This window comes from Castor canadensis, chromosome 9, assembly GCF_047511655.1.
Source record: "Castor canadensis chromosome 9, mCasCan1.hap1v2, whole genome shotgun sequence".
Taxonomy (NCBI): Eukaryota; Metazoa; Chordata; class Mammalia; order Rodentia; family Castoridae; genus Castor; species Castor canadensis.
The window spans coordinates 35,943,426-35,961,369 of NC_133394.1; the positions used below are offsets into that span (position 1 = coordinate 35,943,426).

Consider the following 17,944-nt stretch of genomic DNA (forward strand, 5'->3'; position numbering starts at 1 on the left):
TTGGTCCATTCAACTCCTTCCATTACTCTCCCTCACTCTTTTACCTCCCACCCCCATTTTTTAACAGCTTTCAATACACATCTTTATATTCCCTACATTCACAAACATTATGTTTTACAATATTACTGATGCTCTCTCTTTTCCTTTCCCTCTTTCCTCAAGTTCCTTAGAGTAGTTCCACTATTACAAACGTGTTCTACATGTAAGTTGTATATGATCATGCTTGTTTTTGTGTATATGTTTATCTTTAGATCTATCTTCCATGTATGAGAAAACACGTGTCCTTTGTCTTTCTGAGCCTGGCTTACTTCACTTAACATGATAATTGCATCCATTTACCTTTGAGTCACATGTCATTATTCCTTAAGGCTGAGTAAAACTCCATTGGATCAATTTCTTGATCCATTAATGAGTTGTAGGGCACCTGGGTTGTTTCCAAAGCTTGGCTATTGTGAATAGTGTGATGATGAACAATGGTATACATGTGTCTCTACTGTATCCTGTCTTACGTTCCTTTGGGTAGATGTATAGGAGTGGTATCATTGGATCATATGGCATTTCTATCTTTAGGTTTTTGAGACATCTCCATACTGCTTTCCACAGTGGTTATACTAATTTGCATTCCCACCAACAGTGTATTAGGGTTCCAGTTTCACTGCATCCTCACCAGGATTTGTTGTTTTTGCCCTTGAATGTGGTCATTCTAACTGGGGTGAGATGAAAGTGCTGTTTTGATTTGCATCACTTTTATCACCAGGGAAGTTGAACACTTTTTCATGTATTTACTGGTCATTTGTATCTTTTCTTTTGAGAATTCCCTGTTTAATTCATGTGCCCATTTCTTCATTTGGATGTTGATTCTTTAGGGGTTGAGTTTTTTGAGTACCCTGTAGATTCTGGATATTAGTCCCCTATCAGAAAGATTTTCTCCCATTCTGTGTGCTGTCTCTTGAGTGTAATGAATGTTTCTTTTGCTGTGCAGAAGCTCTTCAGTTGGATGTGATCCCATTTGTCCATTCTTTCTCTTAGATGCTGAGCCTTTTGAGTTCTACTTAAGAAGTCGTTTCCTATGCTGTAAGTGCCAGTGAAACACTACCTTTCAAAGGAGAATATTTAAGGATAATGTACATACAAAATATTACATTTAAAATGTAGAGAAAAGTGTATAAATGAAACAAAAAGAATAGGTATGATGATTTTCCTCCTAATTAAATACATAATTCCTGCAGGGCACCATGCCTATAATCCTAGCTACTCAAGGGGCAGATCAGGAGGATCACTGTTCGATACCAGCCTGGAGAAAAAATTTGCCAAGAACCTATCTCAAAAATACCAAACACAAAAAGAGTTGGTGGAGTGGCTCAAGTGGTAAAGCACTTGCCTAGCAAGTGTGAGGCCCTGAATTTAAACCCCAGGACCACCACCACCACCAAAAAAAAAAAAAAAAAAAAAAAAAGCCTAAACAGTTCCTCATTCTGAAAGTCATTTGTTGTGCTTCTATGTCTATTAAGATTAGCTACTTTAAAATCTAATTATCTTGTGAATATAAAATACTATCTTGTGAATGTAAATATGAGATTGATTGATTTATTTATTTCGAGACGGAGTTTCTCTACAATAAAGCCCAGGCTGGTTTTGGAACTCTCTCCATCCTCCTGCCTCAGGCTCCTGAGTGCTGGGATTACAGGTATGCACATCTATGCCTGGATGTTTTTATTATTAGAGACAATGATATAAACTCATGATTTAAATATTAGTTAAAAATACTCCTGTAGTTTAAATGTGTACATTTGAGTACTGCACTAGAATTAAAATAGGTGAAAATGAGGCACAAAGTTTGTGCTGTTTTGTAAAAGTAGGTAAGAAAATGCCATTAGAAGTGTAGCAAATTTTTCTTTTCCCAGAGTTATTGGGGTATGTTATAATCTCTGTCAGTTTTGGTGATATATTCTATAAGAGGCCTCAATCTTAATAGGAATGATACATAGTTTTACATGCCTTAAGTTTTAGTTGCTTTACTGGCAAATTAATGTGCAAATTTCATATTCTGAGCTATTTAAAACCTTGCTTGCATAGAAGAAGAAAAGAGGAACCCAAGTATTGTTCATTCCTTGCACTGGACTTTTCCAAAGAAGACTGAACAAATTTTAAGAGGCTATTCAAAAAGACCATATGAGAAGCTTTAATATGACTATTGTAACTTTAAAATAAAGAATCTTGAAATCAACTGAGTTGTACTTTACTTGTGGCAAATTTTATATTAGCACAGTAGATTTCATCAGTCAAAACTGAAAAGTAATTCTATGTTACCAAGGGGAAAAAAAACCTCTCTAAAAGACAGTATTATATTAATCTCTCCTTTCTGAAGGCTGCTTTTAATGCCTAGATTTTAAAATACTAATTGAAAATATCCAGTTTATTTCTATTTTTGACTTAATTTTATTTCTGTAATAAAAACTACAGATAGTGTGTCATCTAAAAACTGCTAAACCACACTTTCATTTTAAGGGTATCAGAAGTAATACAAGACTAATGTGGGTTCTTTTACTTAATATAGTTTATTCAGGTAGTCACTAGAACTAGATTTAAAACCTAAATATTTAGTTGGCCCACTTAAAGTTGGTGTGCTTTATTGTTGTCATTTTTTTTCTTTTTTCTGCCCAACTTTTTAACTGAACTACTGAACTGGTGAAGCATTGGACTTCTATTTGGAAACTTATGCTGTCTTATCAAGGTCAGTATTCAAAGTTGTTTAATTTCACTAGGTTCATTTAATTTTTATTATAGTGTGTTTGTATTATGACATCAAATTCAGCCTTATGGATTATTTTAACTTTTTTTCGTATATTTAGAGATAAACTTTGTTCGTGAAATATGTAAATACAAGAGAGCATACCATTTACTACTATTACTTTGGAAGCAAAAATCAGAGGAGAGCCATGTGAAGAAATCACATGTTTACCAGATCCTGGGTTCTATGTGCAGTCTCCACATATTTACACTTTAAAATTTTTCTGTTCTGTGAGGTAATTCATTCAAAGAAGCAAGTGGATGAAAGCAAATAAACTTTTTAATGAAGTTGCAAATCTGACAACTGCAGTTTTATTCTGTTTGGATCATCATGGCGTGTAAGTACTTTGGGTCCCAGTATGCCAATAAGTAGAGCTCCATTTGGAGCTGTGATCAAGATGGCTAAAAAGGCTATTGTCATCACATCCTTCGAATACGATTCCAAGTGGGGTGCCGTTAGCTTTGCTGTTTCTAGAGCCAAGGGACCTAATACAGCCTGCAAGTGGGGGAAAATGGGACATAAAGGAAAATGTGAATCAGTTAGCAATGTAATAAAAATAAAAGTTCTGTAAAAAATAAACAAAACCTGGTAACAAACTATCGGGGAAAAAAAAGGACAAGTCAAAAAGTGTTGAGTAATTTTCCTAAGTTACTCAGCAATGTCGTGTTCTGTTTAGCAAATGTTCCAGAGCCATGGTGACAAGATGGCAGGCAGACATTTTGAGACTGGTTTTGTGTTCTTGTCCCTCAGGTTTCTTCTGTTTAAATATCTCTTTTGTGTGGGCAGATGGCTCCAGAACCTCAGGAGTTTTAACTGAACTCTGCTTAGTTGCCTTTATTATGTATTAGTAGGATCTTGGTTGCATTGAGACAATGTAAAAATTCTCAGTTTCTTAGGGTTCTCTAGGATTTTTCTCTCTTCTCATTGTTTTTCCTACCTGGGAGGCCAAGTGATATAGCAGAACTGCCAAGAGGATTAGAATTTGGTAAACAGACTTGAATTGTTGTTGCTGCACCCAAGTAAGTGGGCTCTTAAAAGAGACTCATTCTCCAACCTACATTTTTTTTTTTTTTTTTTTGCGGTTCTGAGGTTTGAACTCAGGGCCTCATGCTTTGTTAGGCAAGTGCTCTATCACTTGAGCTACTTCACCAGTCCTCTAACCTAATCACTTGTAAAATCAACAACAGTTACCTCACTGGATGGTTGGGAGAATTAAATATGAGAATACAAAGAGCACCTGGCACACAGAAGGTATTCAGGTAATTTTGTCTTTTTCTCACCACTTACTTCTCAACCCCTGCCAGGGGATGAATTCTTTTAAATTTTTTGTTTTAAAATGTCCCGACTGAATCATAAAAATTTCCCCAGATTTCTTGTATTATGTGTTTTTAATGACATCACACAAATTTCTTGCTAACCCTCTTGCTTTATATTTACTAGTCTAAGCAATAAATTGCCTTAAAGTTTCCAGGGACTAAATATAAATGCATATTGTCTATGGATTTGCAAAATCAGAACAAATGTTAGAAATGTTATGTTTGATATGGGATATGATGGCAAAAGAACCCCTCAGTTTAAGAATCAGTCTCCATTTTCCCAATCAATGATCAAAGTTTTTTTTTTTAAATAGGATAACCAAATATGCTAGATACTAGGGAGAAAAGATAAATCAGGTAGAAAATGAGCTCTAAAGAATCTTTAGAAGATTGTTTAAAGTCTTTAGAAGAGGTTTTGAACATAATAGAACTCTCAAAAAACCCATTACTGTTTAGAGATGATGATAGTAGTAGTGATGACACTAATTAATAGCAAGAATGATATTTATGCAGTTCTGTAGCACTTGTCCTATGATAGGTACCATTCTTTTTCTTTTTTGGCAGGACCTTGTTTTTCGAACTCAGGACATTGTGCTTGCTAGGAAAGTGCTCTGGCACTTGAGCCATACCTCCAGCTCTCTTTGATTTTAGTTATTTTTCAGATAGGGTCTTGTACTTTTTGCCTGGGCTTGCCTTGGGCTACGATTGTCCTACATATGCCTCACATGTAACTGGGATTACGGACATAAGCCATAATTCCAGCCTTGTTCTTTGAGACAGGGTCTTGATAGGCACAAACCAATGAAACATGCCCTCATTCTTAAAGCTTTCCTTTTATTAACTCATTTAATGTTTTTATGGGGAAACTATTAGATGATAAATGATTCCTACTTAATGACTGAGATTTAGTATTATTTCTTTAGGAAATCCAATTAGCAAACTGATCTTACATTTGTGAACTCAAGTTTTTACTTAACCTCATAATATCTTTCATTTCCCACTTTAATTTTCATTAGTATCTCTAAGCCAAGGTGTAAGAAAAAGTACTGAAGCTTAGCCAATTCTATTTCAGCATCAGAGAATGGAGGAAATGGATGTAGGTGAAAAAATGTTAAATTGTAAATTAAAAATATTTGTCGATACAAGGCCCTGAGGTCAAACACCAGTGTTGCCAAAATATAAATGAAAATTTAACAAATTTAAAAATAGAAAAAATTGTTGAGCCAACTCATATATGGGACATTATCATCATTTCTTTATTGCTGTGGTGGCTCTCCTTGAATAAGTAATTACTTTTGATGGGGGTATAGTTTAGTGGTAGAGTACTTGCCTAACATACCCAACGCCCTGAGTTTGATTCCCAGCACTGAAAACAATTCTGTCTTTCTAGTTACTGGAAGCCCCTTGGTATTCTTTATGTAGAAGACAGCTTCACTTGGACCCCATAGAAAAGGTCAGACAGAAGCAGAATGACACAGAAGGACTTGAAAGGTGATCTCTTTCCTCATACCTGCTTATCTTTTCTCCCTGTTCTGGAAACTGAGAACAATAAATTGTTGGAAGGAGGGAGAACAGATAGATAGATAGAGGTTTCTTTTGTAGATTTATTATTCCCCACAGCAGAGGTTAAAAACAAAAGTTGTTATTATTTATATTAGTGGAAGGCAAAATAAAGTAATGACAACATTGTTAACTGCACATACAATGTGCCAGAAATTGTGCTAAACAGGTTATATGGATTATTTTTTTTTCTTTTATTATTCATATGTGCATACAAGACTTGGTTCATTTCTCCCCCCTGCCCCCACCCCCTCCCTTACCACCCACTCTGCCCCCTCCCTCTCCCCCCCCAATACCCAGCAGAAACTATTTTGCCCTTATTTCTAATTTTGTTGTAGAGAGAGTATAAGCAATAATAGGAAGGAACAAGGGTTTTTGCTGGTTGAGATAAGGATAGCTATACAGGGCATTGACTCACATTGATTTCCTGTGCGTGGGTGTTACCTTCTAGGTTAATTCTTTTTGATCTAACCTTTTCTCTAGTACCTGTTCCCCTTTTCCTATTGGCCTCAGTTGCTTTAAGGTATCTGCTTTAGTTTCTCTGCGTTAAGGACAACAAATGCTAGCTAGTTTTTTTAGGTGTCTTACCTATCCTCACCCCTCCCTTGTGTGCTCTCGCTTTTATCATGTGCTCATAGTCCAATCCCCTTGTTGTGTTTGCCCTTGATCTAATGTCTGCATATGAGGGAGAACATACAATTTTTGGTCTTTTGGGCCAGGCTAACCTCACTCAGAATGATGTTCTCCAATTCCATCCATTTACCGCGAATGGTAACATTTTGTTCTTCTTCATGGCTGCATAAAATTCCATTCTGTATAGATACCATATTTTCTTAATCCATTCGTTAGTGCTGGGGCATCTTGGCTGTTTCCATAACTTGGCTATTGTGAATAGTGCCGCAATAAACATGGATGTGCAGGTGCCTCTGGAGTAACAGTCTTTTGGGTGTATCTGGATTATTTCATTTAATTGTCACAACACCACTGTACCATAGGTACAATCATAGATCTCATTAAAAAATGAGGAAATCATAGCACTGAGAGATTAAGAAGTAACTTGCCCAAGGTTATAGACAAGTAACATGGTATTGAGCACAATCTAGCCCGTAGACTTGCTTTTCTAACCATGACAATAAAGAATTTCATTTCATGGAAATTTCTGGTCCGTAATAACAATGGAGAAAGGAATTACAGGGAATTAAGGTATGCTGCAAACATAATAAAGTCTAAGTGAGTAGCAGTACCTTTTTAGTAGCAGGAAAATATCATTAAAAAAGATGGTAAAACTATAAGGTCTCCCTTTGCATTCTTTCATTCATTCATTTTTGCAGGCATGAAGTACATATTTGCCTCCTGCTTGCCAGGCACTGTGTTATGTGCTATGGAAAAATAATGAAAAAACAAACAAATCCTAAAACCCAAAAAATAAAAACCAAATTATCAAAAATCAGATACTGTCTCTGTCTTTCCCATATAATATATTGGAAGGGTAGAGATTCAGTCATTAATCAAATAATCACAAAAATAAATATATAATTAAGAAGATATACTTAAATTAATGCCATTAAAATATTCACCTCTACACTAGTCAGTAAAATATAAAAATTACATTTTATTTTAGGAAAATAGAAAAGTATTTGCATAAAATTTAGGAATTACTGGTCATTAAAAGTATGCTTTTAAATTTAAGAATAATTGCCTTTAAAATTGAGGTTTTAAAAAAGTTATGTCATAAACGAAATGCAAATCAAAACCACACTAAGATTCTACCTCAACCCTGTTAGAATAACCATCATTAGAAACACCACCAACAACAGGTGTTGGTGAGGATGTGGGGAAAAAGGAACCCTTGTACACTGCTGGTGGGAATGCAAACAATCACTCTGGAAAAAAATTTGGAGGCTTCTTAAAAATCTAAACATAGATCTGCCATATGATCCAGCAATCCCACTCCTGGGGATATACCCAAAGGAATGCAACACAGGTTACTCCAGAGGCACCTGCACACCCATGTTTACTGCAGCACTATTCACAATAGCCAAGTTATGGAAACAGCCAAGATCCCCACTATTGATGAATGGATTAAGAAAATGTGGTATTTACACTCTTGGGGATATACCTAATGTGACACAGGTTACTCCAGAGGCACCTGCACACCCATGTTTATTGCAGCACTATTCACAATAGCCAAATTATGGAAACCAGCCAAGATGCCCCACTACTGATGAATGGATCAAGAAAATGTGATATCTATACACAATGGAATTTTATGCAGCCATGAAGAAGAATGAAATGTTATCATTCGCTGGTAAATGGATGGAATTGGAGAACATCATTCTGAGTGAGGTTAGCCTGGCCCAAAAGACCAAAAATTGTATGTTCTCCCTCATATGTGGACATTAGATCAAGGGCAAACACAACAAGGTGATTGGACTTTGAGCACATGATAAAAGCGAGAGCACACAAGGGAGATATGAGGATAGGTAAGACACCTAAAAAATTAGATAGCATTTGTTGCCCTCAACACAGAGAAACTAAAGCAGATACCTTAAAAGCAACTGAGGCCAATAGGAGAAGGGGACTAGGAACTAGAGAAAAGGTTAGATCAAAAAGAATTAACCTAGAAGGTAACACACATGCACAGGAAATCAATGCGAGTCAACTCCCTAGCTATCCTTATCTCAACTAGTAAAAACCCTTGTTCCTTCCTATTATTGCTTATACTCTCTCTTCAACAAAATTAGAGAGAAGGGCAAAATAGTTTCTGCTGGGTATTGAGGGGGTGGGGAGGAGAGGGAGGGGGAAGGTTGGATGGTAAGGGAGGGGGAGGGGCATAGGGGGGAGGAATGACCCAAACATTGTATGCACATATGAATAAATGAATAAAAAAACAGTTATGTTAAATTTTATTAGATAGTTAAGATCAAACATATTAAAAAGAAAGGTTAATTAGTCCATAATTTGTGACTGGAGTAATATTTTTCATTTAGAATTTTAAAAAAATCATCAAAACTAAAATTATTGCAATGACTTAATATGTTCTTGCCTGGACTGTAGCTTTCGGCATCCATGCTAAAGCAACAAACATTTTCTCCTTCAAATTGAAACCAGCAAAAGACATCAATAAAAATGCAGCTAAAATTCGAAAACATAATGCCAAACTCAGAGTAGCAACACAAAGGCCTATAATAGATAAAAAACAAGTGTAAACAACAAAATATTTGGGAAGAAGTGGTTTTTTATGCTTAGAGATAGAATTTCTAAAACTTTTGGAAGCATGGTAAGGCTGTTGCCTCTTTATGTCTATTTTTAAGTAAAAATAATAGTTATAAAGAATGTGATTAGGTTTCTATCTAAAAAGTCAAAGATTATCTGATGGTAGTATTAAAAATAGGAGAGATGACATTTACTCAATTCTGAAGTAATAGATTTTGAATGGAATTTGTTCAATTCTGAATAGACTGTTTTGAGACTACTTTTAAATGAAAGCAATCAAAATCATCTAATGATATATAGTACTTCTCCTCAGAAAAGAAATTTTAGTCTCTATTTCTTTGGATGTGGTTAAAAACAGACAAAAACACAAGTTAGAGTAAGAGCAAATTTAGTGTACTAACATGAGTTTTTGAAGAAAGTCCTTGTAGCCACTTAAAGATATGTTTTAAATAAAGTTTTTTTCAAGTACTCACAGTTTTCTTAAGTATATTTGAATTTTACATCTTTTGTGCTCTAATTACTCTTACCAATAGTATTTGATGCAAGAGATAAAACAGACACTTCTGATCCAACTAAGCCAAAAAGAAGAGGTTGAAAAATATTCCATACATTTGCAATAATTTTTTGGACTCCAATCTATGGAAAGGAGAAATACATTTTTAGTTATTGTGGCATACAAAGATAATTGCATTTTAGAAATTTGAAGTCATTCTTAACATTTAATCAACTGATAATATTTTATTTTTAGGTAAATGTTATGAAAGACCTTCTTAAATTCTTAATAAATTGAGTAGGTTACTTCTCTTATTCAAACACAGGTAGAATCTGATTAAAAGACATCTACAAAGCTATATGATAAATAACATTATTTGGTCATTGTGTCACAGAGTAAGTGAGTATTTCGAAATTACAGAAATACTCAGTAAGTGTTGTAGCTTTTGTTTGTAAGGCAGTTGAACAGAGATAGAACCATATCTTGCCAAGGGAACAGACACAGCTCATGAAACCTGACCTCAAGGAAGGGAGACAGAAAGACTCTGCTGACAATTACCCTGGAAGCCAATCCCATGAAAGTGAATCCTGACACATTATAAACTACTAGGAAAAAAATTTCTGGTAGTGTGTTAGGCCTGCTTCTAAAAAGACTCCTTGCTCACTTTAAAATTATTTTTACCTTACAAGCAAACCAAAATCATATATGTGGTCCTACTCTGGCTTTAAGCCAGCTCCCATATCTGGGCAGGGAACCCTTCCGGTGTCATTTTCCACGTAAAACTAGAATACAGGAAACACCTTCATTCTAGGAATTTGGATGAAGAGATTTTTAGTCTCATTCTAGGCTTGTCTTTTTTTTTTTTGTGGTACTGGAGCTTGAACTCAGGGCTTTCACCTCGAGCTAATCCACCAGTCCTTTATAAGCCAGTCTCACCAACTATTTGCGTGGGCTAGTTTCGAGAGGATACTTCCTGATGTCTGCCTCCTGAGTAGCTAGGATTACAGACGTGAGTCACGGGCTTGGGCTTGGGCTTGTCTTTCTTAACAGAAGATACATAATAACCTTGATGTCCCTTGTTTGGGGTATATATTTGGTATGACTGGGGTTTCTGATTGCCATTTACAAGCTGGGTGCCAGTGGTTCATGCCTATAATCCTAGGTACTCAGGAGGCAGAGATCAGGAAGTTCACAGTTAGAAGTCAGCCCAGGCAAATAGTTCTGTGAGACATTATCTCAAAAAAATCTTTCACAAAAAAGGGCTGGTGGAGTGGCTCAACGTGTAGGCCCTGAGTTCGAGCCCTGGTACTACAAAAAAAAGTATCAGTAATATGCTTCTTTATAGCATATTATCCTATTTGGTACTCTTAATTTTTTAAAAATTCTATTTATTCTTGGTTACTTCTTTTACTACATAAAAATAATTCTGTAGTTTTTTGTGTTTTTTTTAAATTTTGCTGGAGGGGTACATTGTAGCACTTATAAAAGTTCTTACAATGTATCAAATATATCATACTTGAATTCATCCCCTCCACTGCTCTCTTTCATTCTTTATTAATCACTTCATTACTTTTATAATTGTAATTATATTAGAAAACTACACAAAATGTCAGTATGTTTTTTGGGTAGGGAAATTCTCATGCTGATTATAAAATTAATCTAAGTAAGAATATGGTAAAGAGCAGCCAAGCAATACATTTAAAAGAAGTACAATGAGGGGGTAACTTCTGTGTTAGATTTTGAGAGGTAAAACTATTGATTTAAAATAGAGTGGTATTAACTGGGTGCTGTGGTTCACGCCTGTCATCCCAAGCTACATGGGAAGCTGGGATTGGGAGGATCACAGTTAGAAGGACAGCTCAGGCAAAAAAGGTTGCAAGAGTCAATGTCAACTGAAAAAAGCTGGGTGTGGTGGGGTGTGTGCCTGTCATCCCAGGAACAGCCCAAAATCTGAAATAGGAGTCTGGGAAAAAGTGAGACCCTATCTCCAAATAGCAAAAGAACACAACAGGCTGGAGGTGTGGCTCACATGGTAAAACATCTGCCTAGCAAGCATAAAGCCCTGAGTTCTGATAATAATAATAAAATAAAAAAAAAATAAAAAACTAAACAAATAAACATAAGAGAGTGGTATTGGCATAGAGATGAAACAGATAGATAAGTAGGATTAAATAGATTCCAGAATATTATATGTATTATAAAATTTACTTTATGTCAACAGAGGCATTTCAAAATAATAATTTATGGATTAGTAAATAACTTGGTGAAAACTGACTACACCCAGTTTATATGTATATACACATATATTATATGTAAGAATATGTATTTGTGTATCTATGAATACATATGTAAGTATATATGTGTGTCAATGTATTCATAGACACACACATATATGGACATATATCCTTACTTCTTAATATTCACAAAGATAAATTCAAGATGGATTAAAGGACTAAACTCCAGAATAAAATAAACAAAAATTACCAAAGTATTAGATTGTAATATAGAAAATAGTGTATCTTTGTAATATTTACAATCTTATAATCTTGGATAAGGAAATTCTTTTGAAAGAAGACATAGGATCCAAAACCGAAAAACTGATACACTAGGTTATAGAAAGCTTTGCTTCCATAACAAAGACACAAGCAAAATTGAAGATAAGCAAAAATTACATTCTATGTATATATGAAACAAAGGGTCAGAAACCCTAACATTTAGAAGAACTATAAATTAGAAAAAAAAATGGCAAAATAACCCAGGCCGGGCATGGTGATTAATATCTGGTAGGTGGAGGCAGCAGGAGGATCATGAGTTCAAGCCCAGCTCAAACAAAGTTATGGAGACCATGCCTCAAAAAATAAGGGCTGGGGGAGTGGCTCAAATGATACAGTGCCTGCCTACCAAGTGTGGCCCCGAGTTCAAATAAAGAAAAAAGACCAAAAAATACCCAAACAAACCAAAAGGGTTAAAGGGTATAGCTCAAGTGGTAGAGCTCTTGCCTAGCAAGTACAAGGCGTTGGGTTCAATCCTCAGTATTCCAGTATTACAAAAAGAAAAAAAAAGTAAAGGCTATCAAATACATAGTTTAAATAGAACATATGAAGAGAAAATTAGTCCCCTACTAATTGGAGAAATGCAAATAAACTATAACAATGTCATACAGTTTCTTACCCATCTGTTACAAAATAGAAGTAGTTAAGATATTAGTACCTCCCCTATACTGTTGGCAAGCATATAAATAATGAAGATCTTTTAAAGTGATAATTTGGCAGTGTCCATTAAAATAAAAACAGACTATTTCTTAAACCCCAAATTCCATTTCTAGGAAACTATTTTTATAAGACTGTTTATGACAGCATCATTTTTTAAAAATAGAAAATATAATAGAGGATTCGTTAGGAGAAATGATTTCTTTTGGGAAGGAAGTTTGGATATTTAGGGGTAATGGGAATGAAGGAATCTTTTGTATTTATTCTACATATTTTAATCTTTACAAATGTGTTTTATGAATTATATAAAACTAATGAATAAAATAAATTAACAAAAGTAATATATATATAGTTATATTATTATATAAATTATTATATTATTATATAAACCCTGGAAAAAAGAGAAGCCTGATGTGTATTTCCAGGTGCTTTTCTTTCTTTTTTTTGGCAGTACTGGCCTGTGCTTTTTGCATTTGCAAGAAAAGCACTCTACCACTTGAGTCATGCCTCCAGCCCTTTTTTGCTCTGATTACTTTTGAGATAGGGTCTCTTTTTTGCTCAGGCTGATGTGGACTGTGACCTTCCTATTTTATGCTTCCCTTAGCTACTGGTTGAGATAGGGTCTCACTCTTTGCCCAGGTTAGCCTTGAACTATATGATACTCCTGATCTCAGCCTTTTAAGTAACTAGGAACAGGCATGAGCCCTTGATGCCTGGCTTCCTGGTACTTTTCTTAAATATGTTGTTTCCTTGATTGATTCACACATTTCCCTGAGCATTCTTAAATGCTCATTATACTTAAAACATCCAGTTATTTCATCTGCTTAAAAACATGATATATTGAAAACATTCACCTTCTCTTGGGTCCAAGCTCTCCCTGCCACAAAAGTCAGCATTAGTGTGCTTAATCCTCCAGATCCATGTAAACCAATATGTTGGCTGCCTAAGACAGCAAAAATACACATACTCAAAACAAGGAATGCTCTCTTCTTTGCAAGTTTTTCCTAGAAATAGATATTTAGAAATTGGATTATATTAAATATATAAGATTTGGTATTATCTGTTCATCATTTCTGGCTCTTTGCTATCATATCTCTAAATGTCATATTGAATAGTGTTTAAAATATTGATTTTCTTCACCAAAAATTTCAGCAGACTTGGTACCAGGTAACAAATTTTGCAAATATTAAACTTTCATCCATTGATACATTTCTGATACTGTTATCAGTAAAGTGGTTATAATACTTCAACTGAAAGTGAAGAAGAAAGACCCATATAACCTTCAGTTCCACAATGAATCCTTAAAAATAAATGTGTATTTATTAATCACAATAATTGTTATTGGTAAGTTCACTATTGCGCTCATTTTTAAGCACAGGGTGGACACTGGAGACTACTTTTGGGGAAAGAGAATTAAGTATGAAATTTAATATTTCATAACTATTTCAAAAGTTCAAATCTTAGAAAAGTCTAATACTACATGTTATTGTTTGTATGCTGGATGTTCTCTAAAACCCCTGTGTTAGAGGTTTGGTACCCAGGGTGGAGTTATTGGTGGAATCTTTGGGATATGGGGCCTTTGGAAGATCCTTAGGTTCCTCTCTCCCTTTCTTTTGTGTCAGGGCTCATGATGTGCCAGTTCAGTTTGGCCTTGGTTCACCGCCTTGACCTTGCCACAGTGATGGGGCCAATTGATCATGGGCTTGAACTTCTGCACTGTGAGTCAACATGACCTTTTCTTTTATAAGTTAATTGTCCCAAGTAGTTCAACATAGTGATGGAAGTTGACTTACATACTATAATTTTATAAGACAGATTAATGTTTTATTTACCTGATCTTCACTTGGAAAATATCGAGCAAAAAGTCCCAAAATAATTCCTACCAGCACACCAATAAATATTTCCAGCAAGGATGCTAGGACATTACTAAGTATACTACCTGTAAGAGCACACAACAAGAGAAACTTTTCACAGAGAAATAGTTTCACATACACTACACGTTAGAAAGTGGGATCTAGGTAGTTCATAAAGAAAGGCTACAATTTACAAAATATACAAAATTGGACCTTTAATAGTGACACATGTGCAACATATTTAGATCAATTTGAAAGAAATGTTTTTCAAATAATATAATATATAAATACTACTCAGAAATTTCCATTGTATAAGTCAGCTAGAAAACAAAGAAGTAACAAGCTACAATGTGCTGCCTATACACACCCAATCTATAAAACCAGGTGAATAAAAGAATGGAGAGAGCATAACAGGGTAGCTTCTGTGGCACTTAGCATATGTCTAGGAAGGGCTATATTAATAATTATTCTCTGATGTTCTATTATACTACTTAAATGTAAAATGAATAGCTTAACAACAAAAAACAATTTTATTACAGAGAAAATCCTAGAAAGAGACAGAGGTCTACTGACTTTTCAACATATTTTAAATGCATAGCATTTATGTCCATATCTATAGTCATAGTAGCAAGTAAAAAAATAAGTAGACAAAAACCCTGATCTCCAATTATGAAGTTCAGTTTTTGCTATGAGTAGTAGAGTAGCTCAAGTATGTAATTATATATTTTAGAAATGTTTCCATTGAAAATAATGGAAACTTGGGCTGCAGGCATGACTCAAGTGGTAGAGCGCCTGCCTAGCAAACACAAAGCCCTGAGTTCAAACCCCAGTACCACAAAAAAAGCAAAAATAAAATACTAGATGTGGAATGAGGTTAGAAAGATAATGGAAGAGGAATCTTGATTCCCCAGAGACACTGACTGAACAATTTATGGTCCAAAAGCTTTTATGGAACTATATAAGCCAAATAAAAATCTGTAGTAATCCAAAACATTGTTGAAAGGAATTAGACACAAATAAATGGAAATATGTCTTGTGTGCATGATTGGAAGGTTTAACATTGTTGGCATGCTCACACTAGCCAAAGTAATCTACAGACTCAATGCAATTGCTATCAAAATCCTACTGGGACTTTTTAGTTAGAAATGGAAAAAAAATCCTAGAATTCATATAGAATCCTAAAGGACCTCAACTAGCCAGAACAAGGAGTGTGTGTGTGTGTGTGTGTGTGTGTGCCTGCAGGCTTCATACTTTGTGATTTTAAACCATATTACACAGCTGCAGTAACCAAAACAGTGTAGTACTGGCATAAAGACACATATATACTAATGGAACACAATAGAAAGCCCAGGAAAACACCCTCACATATATGGTCAAATGATCTTTGACAAGGTACCAAAACCACACAGTGGAAAAAAAGTTTCTTCTGCAAATAGTTGGGGGAAAACTGGATATCTGCATGTGAAAGAATGAATTAGGAAAAAATTTCATGATATTGAATTTGGCAATGATTTCTTGGATGTTACACCAAAATTGCAGGCAACAAAGGCAAATATAGGCAAAAGGGACGACATCAAACTTAAAAACTTCTGTGCAGCAAAGGAAACAAGAGTGAAAGGTATGATATATTCGATATATTGGAAGAACCTTTGTAAATGCCACAACACAACAATAAAAAAAAAAAAAGAGTGGAAAGGCAATCTTTGAGATGGGAGAAAATAATTGGAAACCACATAGTATCTCGTATAGGGTTAATACCTGGAATATATGAAGAACTCTTATAGCTCAGAACACCACCAAAAAATAAACACCCCAAAGTAAAAGTGGGCAAAGGCACTTGCAATGGTCTGAACATTTATGCTTCCTTCCAAAATCCTACACTAGGCCTTAATATCCAATGTGACAGTGTTCTGAAGGCCGTAAGTGCCCTGACCTTGGACATCATGGTCTCCAGAACTATGAGAAGTAAGTTTCTTGTTATAAGTTACTTAGTGTAAGGTATTTTATTAGAGGAGCTGGAACGGGCTTGAAAGAAATGTATAAATGGCCAAAAAAGTATATGAAAAAATGCTAAATACTTATAATCATTAGAAAAATGCAAATCATTAGAAAAACGAGATTTTACTGCACACACACTAGGGCAGCTAATATTAAAAAATAACAAGTGTTGGAAGGATGTGGAGAAACTGAAGTCTTTATGCACAGCTGGTGAGAATGTAAAATGGGTGGCTACTATGGAAAACAGTTTGGAGGTTCCTCAAAATCTAAAAGTAAAATTACCATCTGATCCAGAAATCCCGTTTTCTGGGTATACCTCCAAAAGAATTAAAAGCAAGATCTTGAAGAGATATTTGCATACTTGTGTTCAGGGCAGCATTACTCACAAAAGTCAAGGGATGAAAATACCCCTAATGTTATTGATGGATAAAGAAAACATAGAGTAGACATACCAGGGAATATCAGCCATAAGAAAGAAGAAATCCCATGACGTGCTGCAACGTAGATGAACCTTAAGGTGTTATGATGATTGTAGTAAGAAGAGTCAAAAACTGTAATGATACACTTACATTAACTGCCCTGAGCAGTCAGAATCATGGTAACAGAAAGTAGAATGGTATTTTCCAGGGACTGGAGAGAAGGGAAAGGGAGCTGTTTGATGGATACAGATTTCTAGTTTTACAAGATGAAAAATTTCTAGAGATACATTATACAACAGTGTGATCATGGTTTAGCACTACTGAACTGTACACTTAAAATGTTAAAAAAAATTGTGTATTTTTATAACAATAAAAATGGAATTGTGAAAATAGAAACAATGCAACTTAATAATTTTAGACATTTCAGTATGATAAAGGTGATATTTCCTTAAGTTGAGAGAGATGTGATATTCAACAACAAAGTTGGAACTACTGTCTAATAATTGGTTATAAATGAAGTTAGGCCACAAGATGTGCAATATTCCAAAACATAAGTGTATTGAAGATCTAATGCACAAAATACAACTTTTAAATCCCCAAGGTTTTAAGTAGCAGTTTATACAGACATGAGGTAGGAAGGATTTTCAAAACACATACTTTCTTGATTTTCACTTTCTTCTTTCTCCACAAATTAGGTTCGATCTCCTGTAACATGTTGCCATAGCACCCTATACTACAAAATATATTTGTTTAATATAAGCTCCTTTGAAAGCATGGGCTACTTGGTCCTGCCTATCTGCTGTAATGGGAGGCAGTACAGAATAATTAAATGACTGGGGTCAGACTACCTGATTTACAGGTTTAATCTACTTATTGGATCTGTGACCTTGAGCAAGTTACTTAACCTCTATTCTTTAGTTCTTTGGTTTCCTTACCCGGAAATGAGTGGAAACATGTATGGAGCTTAGAGCAAGTACCAAGCAAGTACTCAATAGAAGCTAAAATCGTTGCTTACTGTTTATCCTCAGTGTGTGGCACAGGAGCTGGCATAATGGAAGTGGAGCACAAAAAATGTTTTTTGAAGGAATG

General features: G+C 35.0%; 1 protein-coding gene and 2 long non-coding RNA genes across 5 annotated transcripts in view; 2 read left to right on the top strand and 1 right to left on the bottom strand.

Moving 5' to 3' along the window:
• Positions 1–1,029: 1,029 nt before the first annotated feature.
• LOC141410856 (uncharacterized) lies at positions 1,030–3,126 on the top strand. The gene is made up of 3 exons (XR_012435628.1): positions 1,030–1,074; positions 2,695–2,734; positions 3,027–3,126. It is a non-coding gene; the product is annotated as an uncharacterized lncRNA (long non-coding RNA).
• Slc9b1 (solute carrier family 9 member B1) overlaps positions 2,421–17,944 on the bottom strand; it is a 75,424-nt gene continuing 59,900 nt past the window's right edge. For all 3 annotated transcript variants that reach the window (XM_074041451.1, XM_074041450.1, XM_074041449.1), the window contains 5 exons: positions 14,418–14,524; positions 13,440–13,589; positions 9,411–9,519; positions 8,714–8,850; positions 2,421–3,286 (listed from right to left, as the gene is read on the bottom strand). In XM_074041451.1, the coding sequence (XP_073897552.1) occupies positions 3,071–3,286; positions 8,714–8,850; positions 9,411–9,519; positions 13,440–13,589; positions 14,418–14,524 (719 nt within the window). In that variant the 3' untranslated portion in view covers positions 2,421–3,070. The remainder of the gene's footprint in view (positions 3,287–8,713; positions 8,851–9,410; positions 9,520–13,439; positions 13,590–14,417; positions 14,525–17,944) is intronic.
• LOC141410854 (uncharacterized) overlaps positions 13,732–17,944 on the top strand; it is a 34,864-nt gene continuing 30,651 nt past the window's right edge. Inside the window, exon 1 of the long non-coding RNA XR_012435626.1 lies at positions 13,732–14,303. This is a non-coding gene — a long non-coding RNA (uncharacterized lncRNA). The remainder of the gene's footprint in view (positions 14,304–17,944) is intronic.